This window comes from Sceloporus occidentalis, unplaced genomic scaffold (assembly GCF_023333645.1).
Source record: "Sceloporus occidentalis isolate IW3139 unplaced genomic scaffold, rSceOcc1.0.p SCAF_6, whole genome shotgun sequence".
Taxonomy (NCBI): Eukaryota; Metazoa; Chordata; class Lepidosauria; order Squamata; family Phrynosomatidae; genus Sceloporus; species Sceloporus occidentalis.
This window is the reverse complement of record NW_028316986.1, coordinates 85,789,582-85,804,012: the sequence shown is the minus strand read 5'-3', so window position 1 is coordinate 85,804,012 and position 14,431 is coordinate 85,789,582. Positions and strand designations below refer to the sequence as shown.

At 42.7% G+C, this 14,431-nt stretch overlaps 1 protein-coding gene across 1 annotated transcript; it reads right to left on the bottom strand.

The window, feature by feature from the left end:
• Positions 1 to 1,543: 1,543 nt before the first annotated feature.
• FUCA2 (alpha-L-fucosidase 2) lies at positions 1,544 to 14,047 on the bottom strand. Its single transcript, XM_089530258.1, has 7 exons — positions 13,857 to 14,047; positions 10,568 to 10,755; positions 9,259 to 9,598; positions 8,408 to 8,618; positions 5,871 to 6,061; positions 4,298 to 4,406; positions 1,544 to 2,163 (listed from the first exon to the last, which is right to left on the bottom strand). Exons 1-7 carry the CDS (start codon positions 14,042 to 14,044, stop codon positions 2,023 to 2,025), a joined length of 1,368 nt encoding a protein of 455 aa, XP_089386384.1. The 5' UTR covers positions 14,045 to 14,047; the 3' UTR covers positions 1,544 to 2,022.
• Positions 14,048 to 14,431: the final 384 nt, after the last annotated feature.

The following is a 14,431-nucleotide window of genomic DNA, read 5'->3' as shown; positions in this document are numbered from 1 at the left end:
GGGTGACACCTGGGTTCATAGCAATGCATGTGGAAAGGATCTTGAGTCTAACCACAAGCTAATCAAGAGCCCATACAGACAGGCCAAAATAAAGCTGCTTTGGGTCACTTTGGAGGTATGCTGTTTAAATGACGTATGCGCCCTAAGAGGCCAGAAGCTGCACCAAAGCCACGCTCCAGTCCTAAGGACTGGAGCGCACCTTTAGTGCAGCTTCTGGCCTCTTAAGATGGGTGTGTCATTTAAACAGCATACCTCCTAAGTGACCCAAAGCAGCTTTATTTTGGCCTGTTTGTACAGTGATACAGCGGCTAAAAAAGCCAATGCAATTTTAGACTGCATTGAGAGTATAGTGTCCCCAGACAGAGGGAAGTAACAGTCCCACTCTGTTCAGATGGTAACCCTCACCTGGAACACTGTATCCAGACTGGGGCACCACAGTTCAAGAAGGATATTGGCAAGCTGGACAGTGTCCAAAGGTACATGACCAACGTAGTAAAACGTGTGGAAATCAAGCCATATGAGGAATAGCTTATCGAGTTGGGTATATACAGCTTGGAGAAGAGAAAGGTGATACAATAGCCATCTTTAGTATTTGAAGGGATATTATTTTGAAGATGGAGCCAGCTTGTTTTCTTCTGTTTTAGGGACTAGAACATGAACTGGCAAACTCAAATTACAAAAAAATAAAAATAAAATCCATCTCAACAAGTGCTGTTCAACAATGGACTGGACTGCTTCACTGGTGGACCTTTCTTTTTGGGTCTTTAAATACAGGTTGGATGAACATTTCTTGAGAACTTTGGTTGTATATTCTAACAGGTGGCTGGGCTACCTGCCCCTACAGACCCCTTCACCTCTGTGGTTCTATGATACTCATTTCAACTAAAGAAGGGAGTTACAGTAGGTGTAATCAAATTTCATTGCTTCTGGTAAGACTAAGGCTGTAGTCACAGAAACTCTCAGGAGCAAGGTCCACTGAATCTCATGAAACTTTAACTTCTGTGTAGACAAGAAGTTACAAGAAGAGTTGTACAGGCTGAGTCTCCCTTACCCAGAATTCTGAAATCTGAAAAATTCCAAAACCAAAACCTTTTTCATGGGTAGCTGAGATAGTGACATCTTTGCTTCCTGTTGGTTCAGTGTACATAAACTTGGTGTACAGGATTGCAAAAAACTATTTTATGAAATAATTCACAAAATTATTGTATAAAATTACCTTCAGGCTATGTGTATAAGATGTATATTAAACAGAAGTAAATTTTGTGTTTAGACTTGGATCCCATTATGGGCATATATGCAAATACAGGTCTCCCAAAATACAGATGGCCCTCCATTTTCATGGGGGATGCATTCTGGACCCCCACGCACACAAAAACAGACTCGATAATATTCAAGCCCCATAGGGCTTGTGCGGGGTGCACCCCATTGAAAATTACGGAGGTCGTCCCTACATGCATATTGAAGACAGCGAACCTCAAGTTCACGAGAAAGGAGGGGCAACAGTACCTCTGGTGCCAAGCATTACAGTCCCGAGCATTTCAGACAAGGGAGACTCAACATGTATTGTTTGTCATGCATTACATCAGTTGTATCAGCACTTGTATTTTTAAAGAAACAAACCTAAATTTCAATATACAAACATTCTGTGTGCCAAGTTTATTTCAAAATTCAGGAGTGGAGCAAAGGTACCCAAACTCTGAAAGATTCTGCAGCAGTCCTAACACTATGCATACTTTAATTTTCCGCTTCTTCCTTTTGTGAACATCTAAAATTATGGCACATTATTGATTTACCTCTATTTCTTGCTCAGTCTTGATCAGTACATAAGTATTTCATGTGGGCTCTCTTTGAAAGATGTCAGGAAAAGCTGGATAAGGATGAAGATCAATGTGTCACATCTTTCCTGTTTCAGGTTAATCACCGTGTCCCATTTGAGGACCTGTGCCCCATAGTGGTTGAGGACTTATTATCCACTTATGATATGATATCATCTATGATGATAAGATCAAAGTCTGTTGCTGACTAATAAGCATGAGTCAGTTCTAGAGTCCAGCCCCACTGATATGGGAACTTAATAAATGATAACTGAGGTATAGCCACCATCATTCCTTTCCCCACCAAAGAGACCCATGGCAGTGGTTTTGCATATCCTAGCAGTGTCACCTGAAATTGAAATGCTGTTATTAAACAGGAGAAATGGTTCAAAGAAGTGTTGAAACAAAAAGGCAATGAATTCTAATGTAATTCTAAGAAAAGAGTTGTACACACCTCCCAAATAGTAAATGGCTGTTCAGTTTCTCTGAGCACAGCTTAGAATAAGAAGGAGGACCCAGATATCAGAATGCCCCCTTTGCCTGATTCTAATTTCGGACTGTCATGCTTTCTTTGTGACCTGTGGCCTTAAATGCACACCAAGTAAACCTACTTATTCAACAGGGACTTGGTAAGTATCACCTTGCAACATAGGTTTTATCATATTTGTAAATTTCAAGCTAGCAATTGTGGGCACACCAAATCTAACTACAGTATGCAAAGGGATCTTGTAACAACTTTGAGATTATTTGTATGAAAGAAGCAATGCATGGAGAAATAGACCAAGGGGCAAAACAGATTGACAAGAAGGGTTGGCTTGAAGAAGATGGACTGGGGCCATCCGCCTTGAAGCCAACCCAAAAAGTAGTGGCAAAGATCACTCCTTTTTGGACTGGAAAAAAACTGGCTTTTGCAGTTCCGCTGCAGCCTAAAGGCAGCTTCAAGCCGCTCCGGTGGTGTGCAGCATATAAATGTTGCACCACCAGAGTTCCTTGAAGCCACCTGTGTTTGGGCAGCTGGGCAGCTTCATGCTGGCTTCCGGGAGTCATCGGAGCCTGTGGTGTGTAAACGCCACTGTCCAATGTCACCAAGAAGCAGGCTTTTTTCAGCCATCTGTTTTGGCCCCAAGTCTACAAAAGCTCATGCTACAACTTTTGCACATTTAATCTCAAAGGTGCTGAAAGATCTCTTTGCATACTGATATTCCAGACTAACATGGCTATGTCTCTGAATTCTAAGTACTGTGTTAATGACACAGTGTAAGAACGTGATGCTCACCAGTGCATTGGTGAACACTTTGATCGAAGTTACAATACAAAGACTGGTTTTCAGTTTAATACTGCATATTGAATTATAAAGCCCATCCATGTAGATTTCTAAGTTATGTTTTTCTGAATTTCCCCAGCTGAGGCTGTATTGGCCAAGATCCCGTACTTCTGTTGGAATAGTTATGGCAACACCATAGGCATGAAAAAGTTAAGAGGGAAAAGGTGTTCACATGCACACACACAGCATCATATATTTGAGACATGGATGGCTGACAGCCAACAACTTTCTCCCATATCAAAATACAAATGCAGAGAGTACAATATACTGCTGTAGCATCCCTGATACTGTATTCATTTAGGGTCAGTGGTTTTAGACATTTCTAAATCCAACCCACCTATACATAAGTCATGTATGTGCACTGTCATTGCTATCTTTTGTTGTTGAATTCCCTGGAACTATATCAGCATGGGTATCCAAGTTTTTGTGCTAAGCCATTCATCTTCTGAAACAAGGGCTATGATTTGATCCTATTTTGAACTTACAGCTTGCACAGAAGGAAATTATGGGGCATGATACTGTAATAGATGCAGTCACAGTGATTCTCCCATAAATGTGTTTACTGCACACACTGAAAGTGATTGATGACACTAGGCACACTGCATGGATACTTAGCCATAACTATAACCTCAAGAAGAGTTTTCATGCCTTTTACGCTACATATTGACAAGCAGTATGTTAAGATTCAAAAGTTGCTGAAACATGAAGTTCTTCATTGTCTAAGAGCCACTGAGATCTGCTTCCTAACATGATGTCTATCAGTGAGAAAACTCCAGTAACTTCTGATACAAAATTGTCCCTTGTGCTGTGTCAATTCTGGAACTAATTTCCCAAATGAAATAAATAAATAATAAATGAAATTAATATTATTTCAGCACATGGGGAGATGGCAGAAGATGCCCTGGGTTCTTTGGAATCTTATTGTGCAGCAGTGTGATGAACCTTTTATGCGCTCTTGCACAGTAGTGTTTTTCTATGGTCTGGGATGGCCTAAAAGTTATTGCTCAGTGAAATAACTTATTTCTCATTTATTCCTTTCCTCAGAAACTATTGTGTAAATACTTCAAATAATAATAATGTCTACATTGTTATATATAAGTCATGCTTGACAGTGTTTCTTTCAAGCCCTGCAGTCCCTGAATAGGCAAATACCCCTTACCTTTGTCTTTCCAATAATACCCTTTGGTTCACCAAGCACTAACGTTCCTGAATCTGGCCAGTTAAGGAAAATAGCATATAGAATGCCTTCTTTTGGTTTGAAAGTGTACCTGGTAAAAAGAAACAAGTATTTATACATTATATAGACAACAATTCAGGCTATAAACTGTCCAGGGCAACTTACAAGTAATGTCAACACACATTAATAAAATCATAAAACTTGAATAATAAAACATATAAAGGTCATTCTAGATCCTTCCTACATGGCAGCCTGGTAACAGATAGCTCTGTAAGAGTAGAATCCAACTGTGACTGAAATCACTCTCCAGATTCATAGTCCAGTGTTCAAACCACTGTACCATGCTGGCTTTCACAGGTAAGGATACTCATCTGTAATATATGAACTGGTAGGTATTGTTGTTTGTGGCAAATGGCCACCCATATTAATACATCTAGTGGTTTCAACAAAATATACTGGGACTTTGGTATCTGCGGACTTGCCATCCGCAGATTTCAGCATCCATGGCCAGTAAACCCGTTGTCCCCAATGGTGGTGCGTGCACGTGGCTGTGCTGCCATTAGGGATAGCCCCCATTGTCCCCAGTGGCGGCATGTACACACAGCCGCACAGCCATTAGGAACAACAGGGCTTTAGTCTTGTTGTCCCTAATGGCAGTGTGGCAGCGTGCACACACCACCATTGGGGACAACGGGACTTGAGCATGCATGGATTTTTGTATCTGCAGGGGGGGTCTGGAACAGATCTCCCACAGATACTGAGGTCCCACTCTATCCTGAACCTCTATCATTACTTAGCTGATCTACATAAGCCCACTTGAAATTAACAGGCTGCACTTCTTCCATATTAACTGTGAATACAGTTTAAGAGTAGGTCACAATGGTTAATGCCCCTTGTATTCAGATTTGGAGAGATAACATATAAAAATAAAACACATGTGGAATGTGGGAAATAATTTCATTACTGTGTCTGGCACATTATACTTAAAATTCCTTTAAACTAGTGCTTATGATATCTGATATGGTGGGTTAGAAGAATTTTTACTTCACTGTGCCAGGGGCTGGCCCCATAATTGTGCCTATTGGCAACAACTGTTTCTTTGCTGTAAACTTGCATGGATGAGCACCCAATAGCCCACAGAATGGCACCAGTTCAGAACCACCACTTTGAGCAGGCTACTTTAAACCATTAAGCAATAGCTATAACCTTGAAGCATTTATATGTGTGCAAATTCCAAGCCAAACCAAATAGGAAAATGAGAAAATCTGGACTACTAATCTTCATCTTTTATGTAATTTTCAGATACAACACCTATTTCTTTGCCCAAAAGATCCCTCCTACAAGCACTGAAACACACACATTAAAGTGACAGCTGCACCATGAAATATTATGCATGCTTATTTTCAATGGTCCTTACCTCCCTGTAAGGATATTTAGGATTGTAACCTAAATCTGTAATCCTATACAGTAATCCCTGTAATCATTGGCATCATATGTTCTGCAATTATTTATTTATTTATTTATTTTTGCTTGTTTGTTCGTTCCATGGATTTACCATACTCCTGGGGTGGAACTATCATTCTGGGCTCTCCAAGGTTTAGTGTTGAAAATAGCTTCCCCATTTATTGCCAGCCAAGTCCCCATTTGTTTCAGGCGCTCTTCAAAAATGACAGGAATGCGACCATCATGAGTAGGCCCAACATTCACCAAGAGATTTCCCCCACATGATACTGTTTCTACAAGTTCCTGAAATTATTAAGGGAAGAGAAAATTTAAAAATAAACCACACACAGCTATCTAAAGTCTAAAACATTTTAAAGACAGAAGCTAGAATCCTCTATAATGGTGTACATTATGAAACTTTACATATGCTTAGCTACATAGCAGAGGCACTAAGAAACCTTATAGCTGATCGTGAAGATGTGTAACGGGACATTGGTAAGAGTGTCCCAGTGTGTATCAGGCTCTACCTATGCATTCTGGCACTCTCTAGCGAGGGTCCCAATAAACGATGGTATCAATACACCAGTATGCACTTTGCTGGCTCCCCTGCAGGAGCCACCACAGCAACACCTTGCTGAATATGGACAATACATAACTGCCCAATTCTAATTCCCAAAACTAGGTCCCCAACAGGATTCCAACCAGTGTATTGATATCGGCTAGTAGGACTAAATTCATATTTCTGTATGGCAATGCCAGAGCTTTACTATATATCAGGATGGTATATATGGGCTTCCAGATGTTGCTGCAATGCAATTCCCATAACTGTTTATGGGTGATGGGGGTTATAATCTAACATTTAGAGAACAAAACAATGTTCATCTCTGCTCTAGGTTCAAACAAGATTCGGCTGGTCAACCAAATGGGGTTTTCTTGGCAAGATTTGTTCAGAGGATGTTTGCCCACATTGCCTTCCCCTGAGGCTGAGAGCATGTGACTTGCCCAGGGTCACCAGTGGGCTTCATGACTGAGCAGGAATCGAACCCTGTTCTCCAGGGTCACAGTCACTACACCATGCTGACTCTTTCATTTGCACTATGCATGGCTGACTAGGGGTGCATCTGCACAGTAGGCATAATGCTGTTTGACACTACTTTAACTGCTATGGTGCCAGAATCCTGGGCTTTGTAGTTTTCTGAGACACCACACCTTGCAAAACTACAAATCCCAGGTTTCCACTTGAGGTAGTATCAAACATTATTTCTACAGTGTAGCTGCACTCAGTTAGTTTGTGGCAGCAAAATAACAGAGTCCAGAAAACTAACTGCTCTCTTCTGCTCGCTACAATGTAGATAACTCCTAGTCCTATATCTCTCCTCTTAAGGCAAGTTATTTTACTTCATGTGTCTCCTTTTGGATTTTAATAAATTATTTAATCAAAAGGCCATGGCTAAGACCCGTGGTCATAAGGACAGAGAGAGGGCCTTAAGGGAGGGACTTTCTCAGGAAGTATCCTTCAGAACCCTGTAACACCTCCCTGAGTTAACAAAGGCATTTTATTTTTAAAAGATGGTACAAGAGATTTTAATTATAAAGTGCTTGTATGCCATCCTTTCTAGTGTGGAAGTTGGCTTGCAATAGTATCTCATAAAATTATTAAAACCTGAAAGATTTAAAAGCACAAATGAAAGCTAAAATACATCTACTAAGTCTAAGGCTGCTGCCACACTGAAACGTAATGCATTTTGACGCTGCTTTTACTGCCATGGTTCAGTGCTATGGAATCCTGTGATTTGTAGTTTGTTGTGGCACCAGAGCTCTCTGACCAAGGAAGATAAATAACTCACAAAACTATATATCCCAAAATTCCATAGCACTGAGCCATGACAGTACTTTCTACTTTTTATTGCCGCTTTCCTCAAGGAAGTTATTTCCCCAATTTCTTGACAAGGCTGACCAATTCCCAGGAAAGGGAAAAACACAAAGTAGGGCACTGTCAGGTGAACTTAACTATGGAAGAAGCATATACAAAGCCATTCTGAGTCCCAATTTTGGGAGAAAGGAAGCTTATTAATATTTTTGCTACTACAACAACAGGAATAGATATGGCACATATAGGCCACGAAGAACAGTAACAGATGAGTTCAGAAATGTAAACTGGGCCAGAGCTAGTGCTGTTACTGAAAATGACTGGCTGCGTTTCCCCCCCCTTAACTTCACCTTCCTATATATACCAAGAAACAGGTCATTGCATTCTGTGCAAGATGAAGCTTTATAAGAAATCTGGTTGAACAGACATGTAGATCACCTGCATTTCCAGTTTACATTTTTAATTTCTTTTCCACATGATACAAACAATTAAACACATGCACCAGATCTAGGAACAGCATAAATATGATTATAACAGGTAGAAATTGCTGGAAGAGATGATAAGATGGAACATTAGAAGTGACTAAGGATGTGCAAGAAAGAAAAGGAGTGTGTATGTAAATTATCCCAACATTACAACGCAAATAACTTTAAACTTTTAGGTTGTTATAATATATACATAGACAAAGAGAAAGAGACCAAACTCTGGTTATTTTCTTAAAAACTGAAGGACAGACAACTCACACTTAATTACCTAAATCTGTCTTTGTCCCATTTTACCTTTATGAGCTCTTCAATTGTCAGGTAGTCACTCAACTGCGCATTCCTCCGGTATCCCCATGACAGTTTGTCGATTGTCATACAGTTTTCCCACTTATGAAACAAAAGGTGTCCTGGATTGTATCGATCAGCACAAGTATAATATCCTCCATGTTTACAAATTGTGCCAGCTCCCCAGCGATCATTTGTTACAACTATGTCCCGAACAGGGCTGGAAAATGTCAAACACATTATTGATATATAGTGCTTGCAGCCCAGAATCCCAGGCTTGCAGGGATCTTTCATCATTGGCTATGGGAAATAAAGATTCATAAATAGACAAACATCTTTCCCTTCTGGTAATTGCTAGCAAGACAACCCTACTGCATACATCAAGTAGTTCAGCTAGATTGCTGACAGTGGTTTTTTGGTATCTCTAGTGTTGAATAATTCTTTCTGTTTTCTTCTGTTACTTTACTGTAATGTTGTGCAAGTACTGCTTAAAATTATTTATAGTTTCATTCTTCTTGTTAGCACTCACAAGAGACATTCTAAAGCAGAAAGGAAATAGTATAAAATAACTCATTCTCCCTCCCTCCCACTCTCTTTCTCAAGATGACATTGAACATAACTAACTTAGAAGCTGTATCACCAACTCATCCTTAACAGTACAATCCTACATGCCCTCAAAAAAAAAAGTTCCAGTGAATTCAATGTGACTTACTCCCAGGTAAATGCAAAGAGGACTAAAGACTATGCAATGAGAAAATCAATATGTGTGTGTGTGTGTGTGTAAGAAAAGCACCATTAAGGCACAGTCTTTTCTTTACATTAAGTTTAAATATGTGACTCCCCATGAGAAAGAAAAATACCTGTCATTATAAAGCCATGCTAGAAAGCCAGTACTGTTCCAGTAAGTGTCTGGGGCATCACCATCTCCATCTGACCACAGGATCTCTGGATGGTACTGGTTCACAAGTTCATACAACTCTGGGAGTGTCTTGTGAACTGGAAACTGGTTTTTCATGAACACACTGGCAGCATCATCAAGAAAGAGAGGATTGAACCATTCAAACAGGGAATGGTACAGCCCAAAGTGTAAGTCAGTCTTCTTTCTAATGGATGATGCTAACTCGGCGACAATGTCTCGTCTTGGTCCAACATCAACAGCATTCCACGCCCATGAATATTTTGATCCCCACAGAGTAAAACCTAGAAAATGAAAATGCGGAGAATGGTGATGATTTATAATGAAAGCATTGTAAATATTTCATGCACCTTTGTTTGACATTCCTGTTGGGTAGAATACACAGAAAAGCAATCTGACAGTTCTAGACTACACCCAAAAATACACCCGGAGGAGGAAAAAAGTATGATAGAGCAGAGAGAGCCAGTGCGGTTTAGTCATCTGAATGTTGGACTAGGACTCCAGAAGACAAGGGTTTAAATCCCGTCCAGCCATAGAAATCCACTGGGTGACCTTAGGCAATTCACACACTAACCTCCTCCAAACCCCCTCCAATTACATCTTCCCCCCCCAAAAAAAAAATCCCACGACAGGTTCACCTTAGGGGCGTCAGAAGTTAGAAATAACTTGAACGTAAGTTTAACACAACAACGAGGATGGAGGAAGCAGCTTGATAGTGTGGGGAAAACACTAGTCATGACACAAGAAGATCTAAATTTGAATCTCTATGCATCCATTAGACACAAAAGAGAGCAGTAGACCAATCACTCTCTCAATATAAATTTGAAGTTATGAGGATGAAATGTGACCAGCCTTCTACACCATCCACCTTTGAGAAAGGATAGCATGACCAATCACTATTATCACTGACCTATTTGCATGGTGCAATGATTTGGACATTGGACTAGGACACTGGAAAACCAGAGTTCAAATCCTGGCTCAGCCATGGAAACCCACTGTGTGCCTCTCTTAGCCTCAGAGGATGACAATCGCAAACCCCCTCTGAAGAAACTTGCCAAAAAAATCCTATAATAGGTTTGACTTCAGGTCACCGTAAGTCAGAAACAACTTGAAGGCATGCAACAACAACAAAATTTCGCATGTAGCTATACAATGAAATTGTTATATTCTAAGCAGCTGAATAAGGAAGTCCTATCTAGGCTTTCCTCTGCTAAAAGCAATAAAAGGTCTGTGGGACAAAGCATTCAATTTACCTTCATGATGTTTTGAAGTCAAAACAACATATTTGGCACCAGAAGCCCTCAAAATGTCTGCCCATTGGTTAGCATCAAAAAACTCAGCTGTAAACAAAGGGGCAAAATCTTCATAAGTGAATCCAGGACGGTAGTTTTTCTTCATAAACGTTACGTAAGGTTCTCTCTTTTCTTTCTGCCAGTACCACCTGCAAAGGAAAACATCCTTAGTATCTGCACACCAAGTAGTAAAACCATCCCAAGTAATAGAACCAAAAAGCTTCCCTAAACATATGCGCAATTGGGACATCATTGGTTTACCATACTCAAGTGCAAGGCCAATATCTAAGGCAAAACTAGAAACAACCGGAGACTCTTAAGGTAGCCTCTCAACAAGAATTAGTGGTGCAAGTTTCACATTCTCTTAAAAAACTGAAAACTTGGCTGTATGTAGTAAAGATTCAAGAACAAATCTAGCTTTAGACAAGGCTTTACGACATGTCTTCAGTGAAAGCCAGCACAGTGTAGTGGTCTGAGCATTGGATTATGATTTGAGATCAGAGGTCATTTTCAAGGGCAGGGTTCTGGAGCAAGTGATGGCCTCCCAGCTCCAGGGATTTCTGGATGAAACAGATTATCGAGATTCATTTCGATCTGGCTTCAGACCTGGCTATGAGAGAGACATCTTTGGTCGTCTTGGTAGATGGTCTGCGCAGGGAACTGGACAGGAGGAATGTCTCTGCCTGCTTTCTTTTCTCTCCCCGTCCTTGTTGGTCCTGCTGGATTTCACAGTGGCTTTTGATACCATCAGCCATGGTATCCTTCTGGGCCGCCTCTCTAGCATGGGACTTGGGGGACACTGTCTTACAGTGGCTTCAGTCCTTTTTGGAGAGGCAAACTCAGGTGGTGGTGGTAGGGACTCCTGTTCAACCTCCTGGCCCCTCATGGTTCTGTTCTGGTCCCCATGTTATTCAACATCTACATGAAACAGCTAGGAGAGGTGATCTGGAGTTTTGGGCTGCAGTGTCACCAGTATGCAGATGACACCAAGCTCTATCCCTCCTTTCCATCTGACTCCAAGGAAGCTGTCTCTGTACTGAACCAGTGTATCCTGTCAGTAATGGACTGGATGAGGGCAAACAAATTGATGCTTAATCCAGACAAGAACGAGGTGCTCCTGATCAGTTGTTAAGGCAGATCAGAGAATTGGGTCTGTGCCTGAGCTGGATGGGGTTACACTCCCCCCGAAATCTCAGTCTCGCAGCTTGGGTGTGCTCCTGGATTCCACTCTGAGCTTGGTTGCCCAGATTTCAGCAGTGGCCAAGAGTGCATTTGCACAGTTGAAACTTGTACACCAGCTGCACTCATTCCTTGCGATGTCAGATCTGACCATGGTGACACATGCCTTGATGACATCCCATTTGGACTACTGTAATGCACTCTACATGGAGCTGCCTTTGAAAATTGTTCAGAAATTTCAATGGGTTCAAAATGCTGCAGCCAGATTGCTGACCGGAGCCAGTTCCAGGGAGCATGTAACTCGCATGTTCAAACAGCTTCACTGGCTACCGGTTCATTTCTGGGCACAATTCAAAGTGCTGGTCATGACCAATAAAGCCCTCAACGGCTTGGGTACAGACTATTTGAGAGACCGTATCTCCCCATACTAACCTGCTAGAGCTCTAAGACCTTCAGGAGAAGGCTTTCTCTTGGTCCTGTGACCATCACAGGCTTGCCTGGTGAGGACATGAGAGAGAGCCTTTGTCCCCACCCTCTGGGACCCCCTTCCGCCCTGCTGGCCTTCTGCCAGCGAGTAAAAACATTTTTATGCAGGTGGACTTTTTAAAATCATGGCAAGGTGGCTTTTATATGGAGTACCTGTATTCGAGTATGTGTTTTAACTTTCGTATGTTTTAATCTTAATGTTATACTGTTTTAACTGTGTTATTTTTAATTGTTTTTAGGTGTTTTATCTTGTCAGACACCTTGAGTCCCTTTTTGGGAGAAAGGCGACATAAAAATGAAATAAATAACTTTCCTGCTCAGCCACAGAAATCTTGGGTGCGTCATACACTCTCAGCCCCAGAGGACCTTGTGACAGGGTCGCCCCAGGGTTGCCATAAATCAGAAAGGATCTGAAGGCACACAATGACAACAAAAGTCTTCAGTATTCTCCATAGTTCTTTGTCCATCTTCCAATAGATACTAAGTGTACCTGTCCCCTATCTTCCTACTTCGCTTGGTCTCAGCCTCCTGGTCAACTCTCTTTCCATCAGTCCAGTCTTTTAAAAGCACTGCATATTTATTTAGACCACAGCTTGTGTTCAACAGTGGAACACACTCCTTCCCCGGAGGCTGGTGGAGTCTCCCCCCTTGGAGGTCTTTAAACAGAGGCTGGATGGCCATCTGTCTTGGGGGATGCTTTGGTTGAGAGTTCCTGCATGGCAGAAGGGGGTTGGACTGGATCAGGGCCCTTCTTGGGGTCTCTTCCAGCTCTAAGATTCTAAGTCATGGGCTTGAATTTGCAGGACCTGAGGAGAGCAATGGAGGACAGGGGGTCTTGGAGGTGTCTCATCCATAGGGTCGCCATGAGTCAGGGTTGATTCCAGGATGCTTAACAACAACAACAATTTTGTGCCTTCAGCAACTGGTTCTCAGTCAATGGGCAAGGAGGCTTGGGCGAAAAGAGATGACAAGACAGGGAGGCCAGATGTCCACCTGCCAAGGAGGACAAGGCACTGCAAAATGGAGGGCAGGGCCAAGTAAAGGCTAAAAACACTCAGAGATAATAAATTCGTGCTTCTTAGTCCTGCCCCAAATGGAGGACACTTTGGAATTCCTCCTGGACAGAAGAACATGAGCTGGAAAAGGAGGGGAAATCTGGACACCCTGAGCTAAAAGAGTGTGTGTGTGTGTGTAAAGTCATGCTCTTTACTCTGCTCCAAATGGAGGACATTTGGGGGTTCCTCCCGGACAGAGGGCTAAAAAGGGAGGCATGTCCTGCAAAAGGAGGACGCGTCTGGTCACCCTGAAGTAGGAACACTCCTACGAAAGTAGATCCATGCATTCTCAGAGATGTTCAGAAAGGAAGAAATTGTGGGCTGAAGGCTGAGGAGGAGGAGGAGGAGGAGGAGGAGGAGGAGGACACCCGATCTCCCTGAGAGTCGAAAAACAAAAGCGAAACCCTAATAAACTCCAACTCCCAGAATTCCATAGCCACGACGAGCCAGAGCAAGAGTGAGAGCGGTGCCGAGCCGGGTTCTCCCTCCAGTCTCCGCTGGTGTGGAGGCAGCCCTGCCTGGAGTCTCACCAGAACCACTCGCTCCCGAAGCTGGGCACCGAGAAGAGCCCCCAGTGGATGAAGAGGCCCAGCTTGGCGCCGTCGAACCACTCCGGGAGAGGCCTGGAGTCCAGGGACTCCCAGCTGGCTTCGTAGCGGGAAGACGAGGAGGAGGCCCCCAGCAGGAGCAGCAGGAGATGGGCGACCGTTGGAGCCATCGTCGTCGGCCTCAGCAGCAGCAGCAGCAGCAGCAGCAGGAGGAGGAAGAGGCCCAGTCAGGGCCTCCGCGCCTAGGCCCCGGTGGTCATGTGACCGCCCCAGGCCCCGCAGGCCTCCTCCCTGGCTCCCTTCACCTCTCTGCCTTTTTGTTTTACGGCATTCTTTGGAACACACACAGCAACACACACACAAGGAGTGCCTGGGTGTGTTCCCTCAGGGGAGGCTGGCTTTCAGGCAGGATAACAACAACAACAACAATATAATGCTAGTCATGATGATGATGATGATACACACAAGTGGTGGCTGGGTGTGTGTTCCCTTTCAGGCCTGGCTTTGAGGCAATGATAATAACAATATCAACACACACACGTCGTGCCTGTATGTGT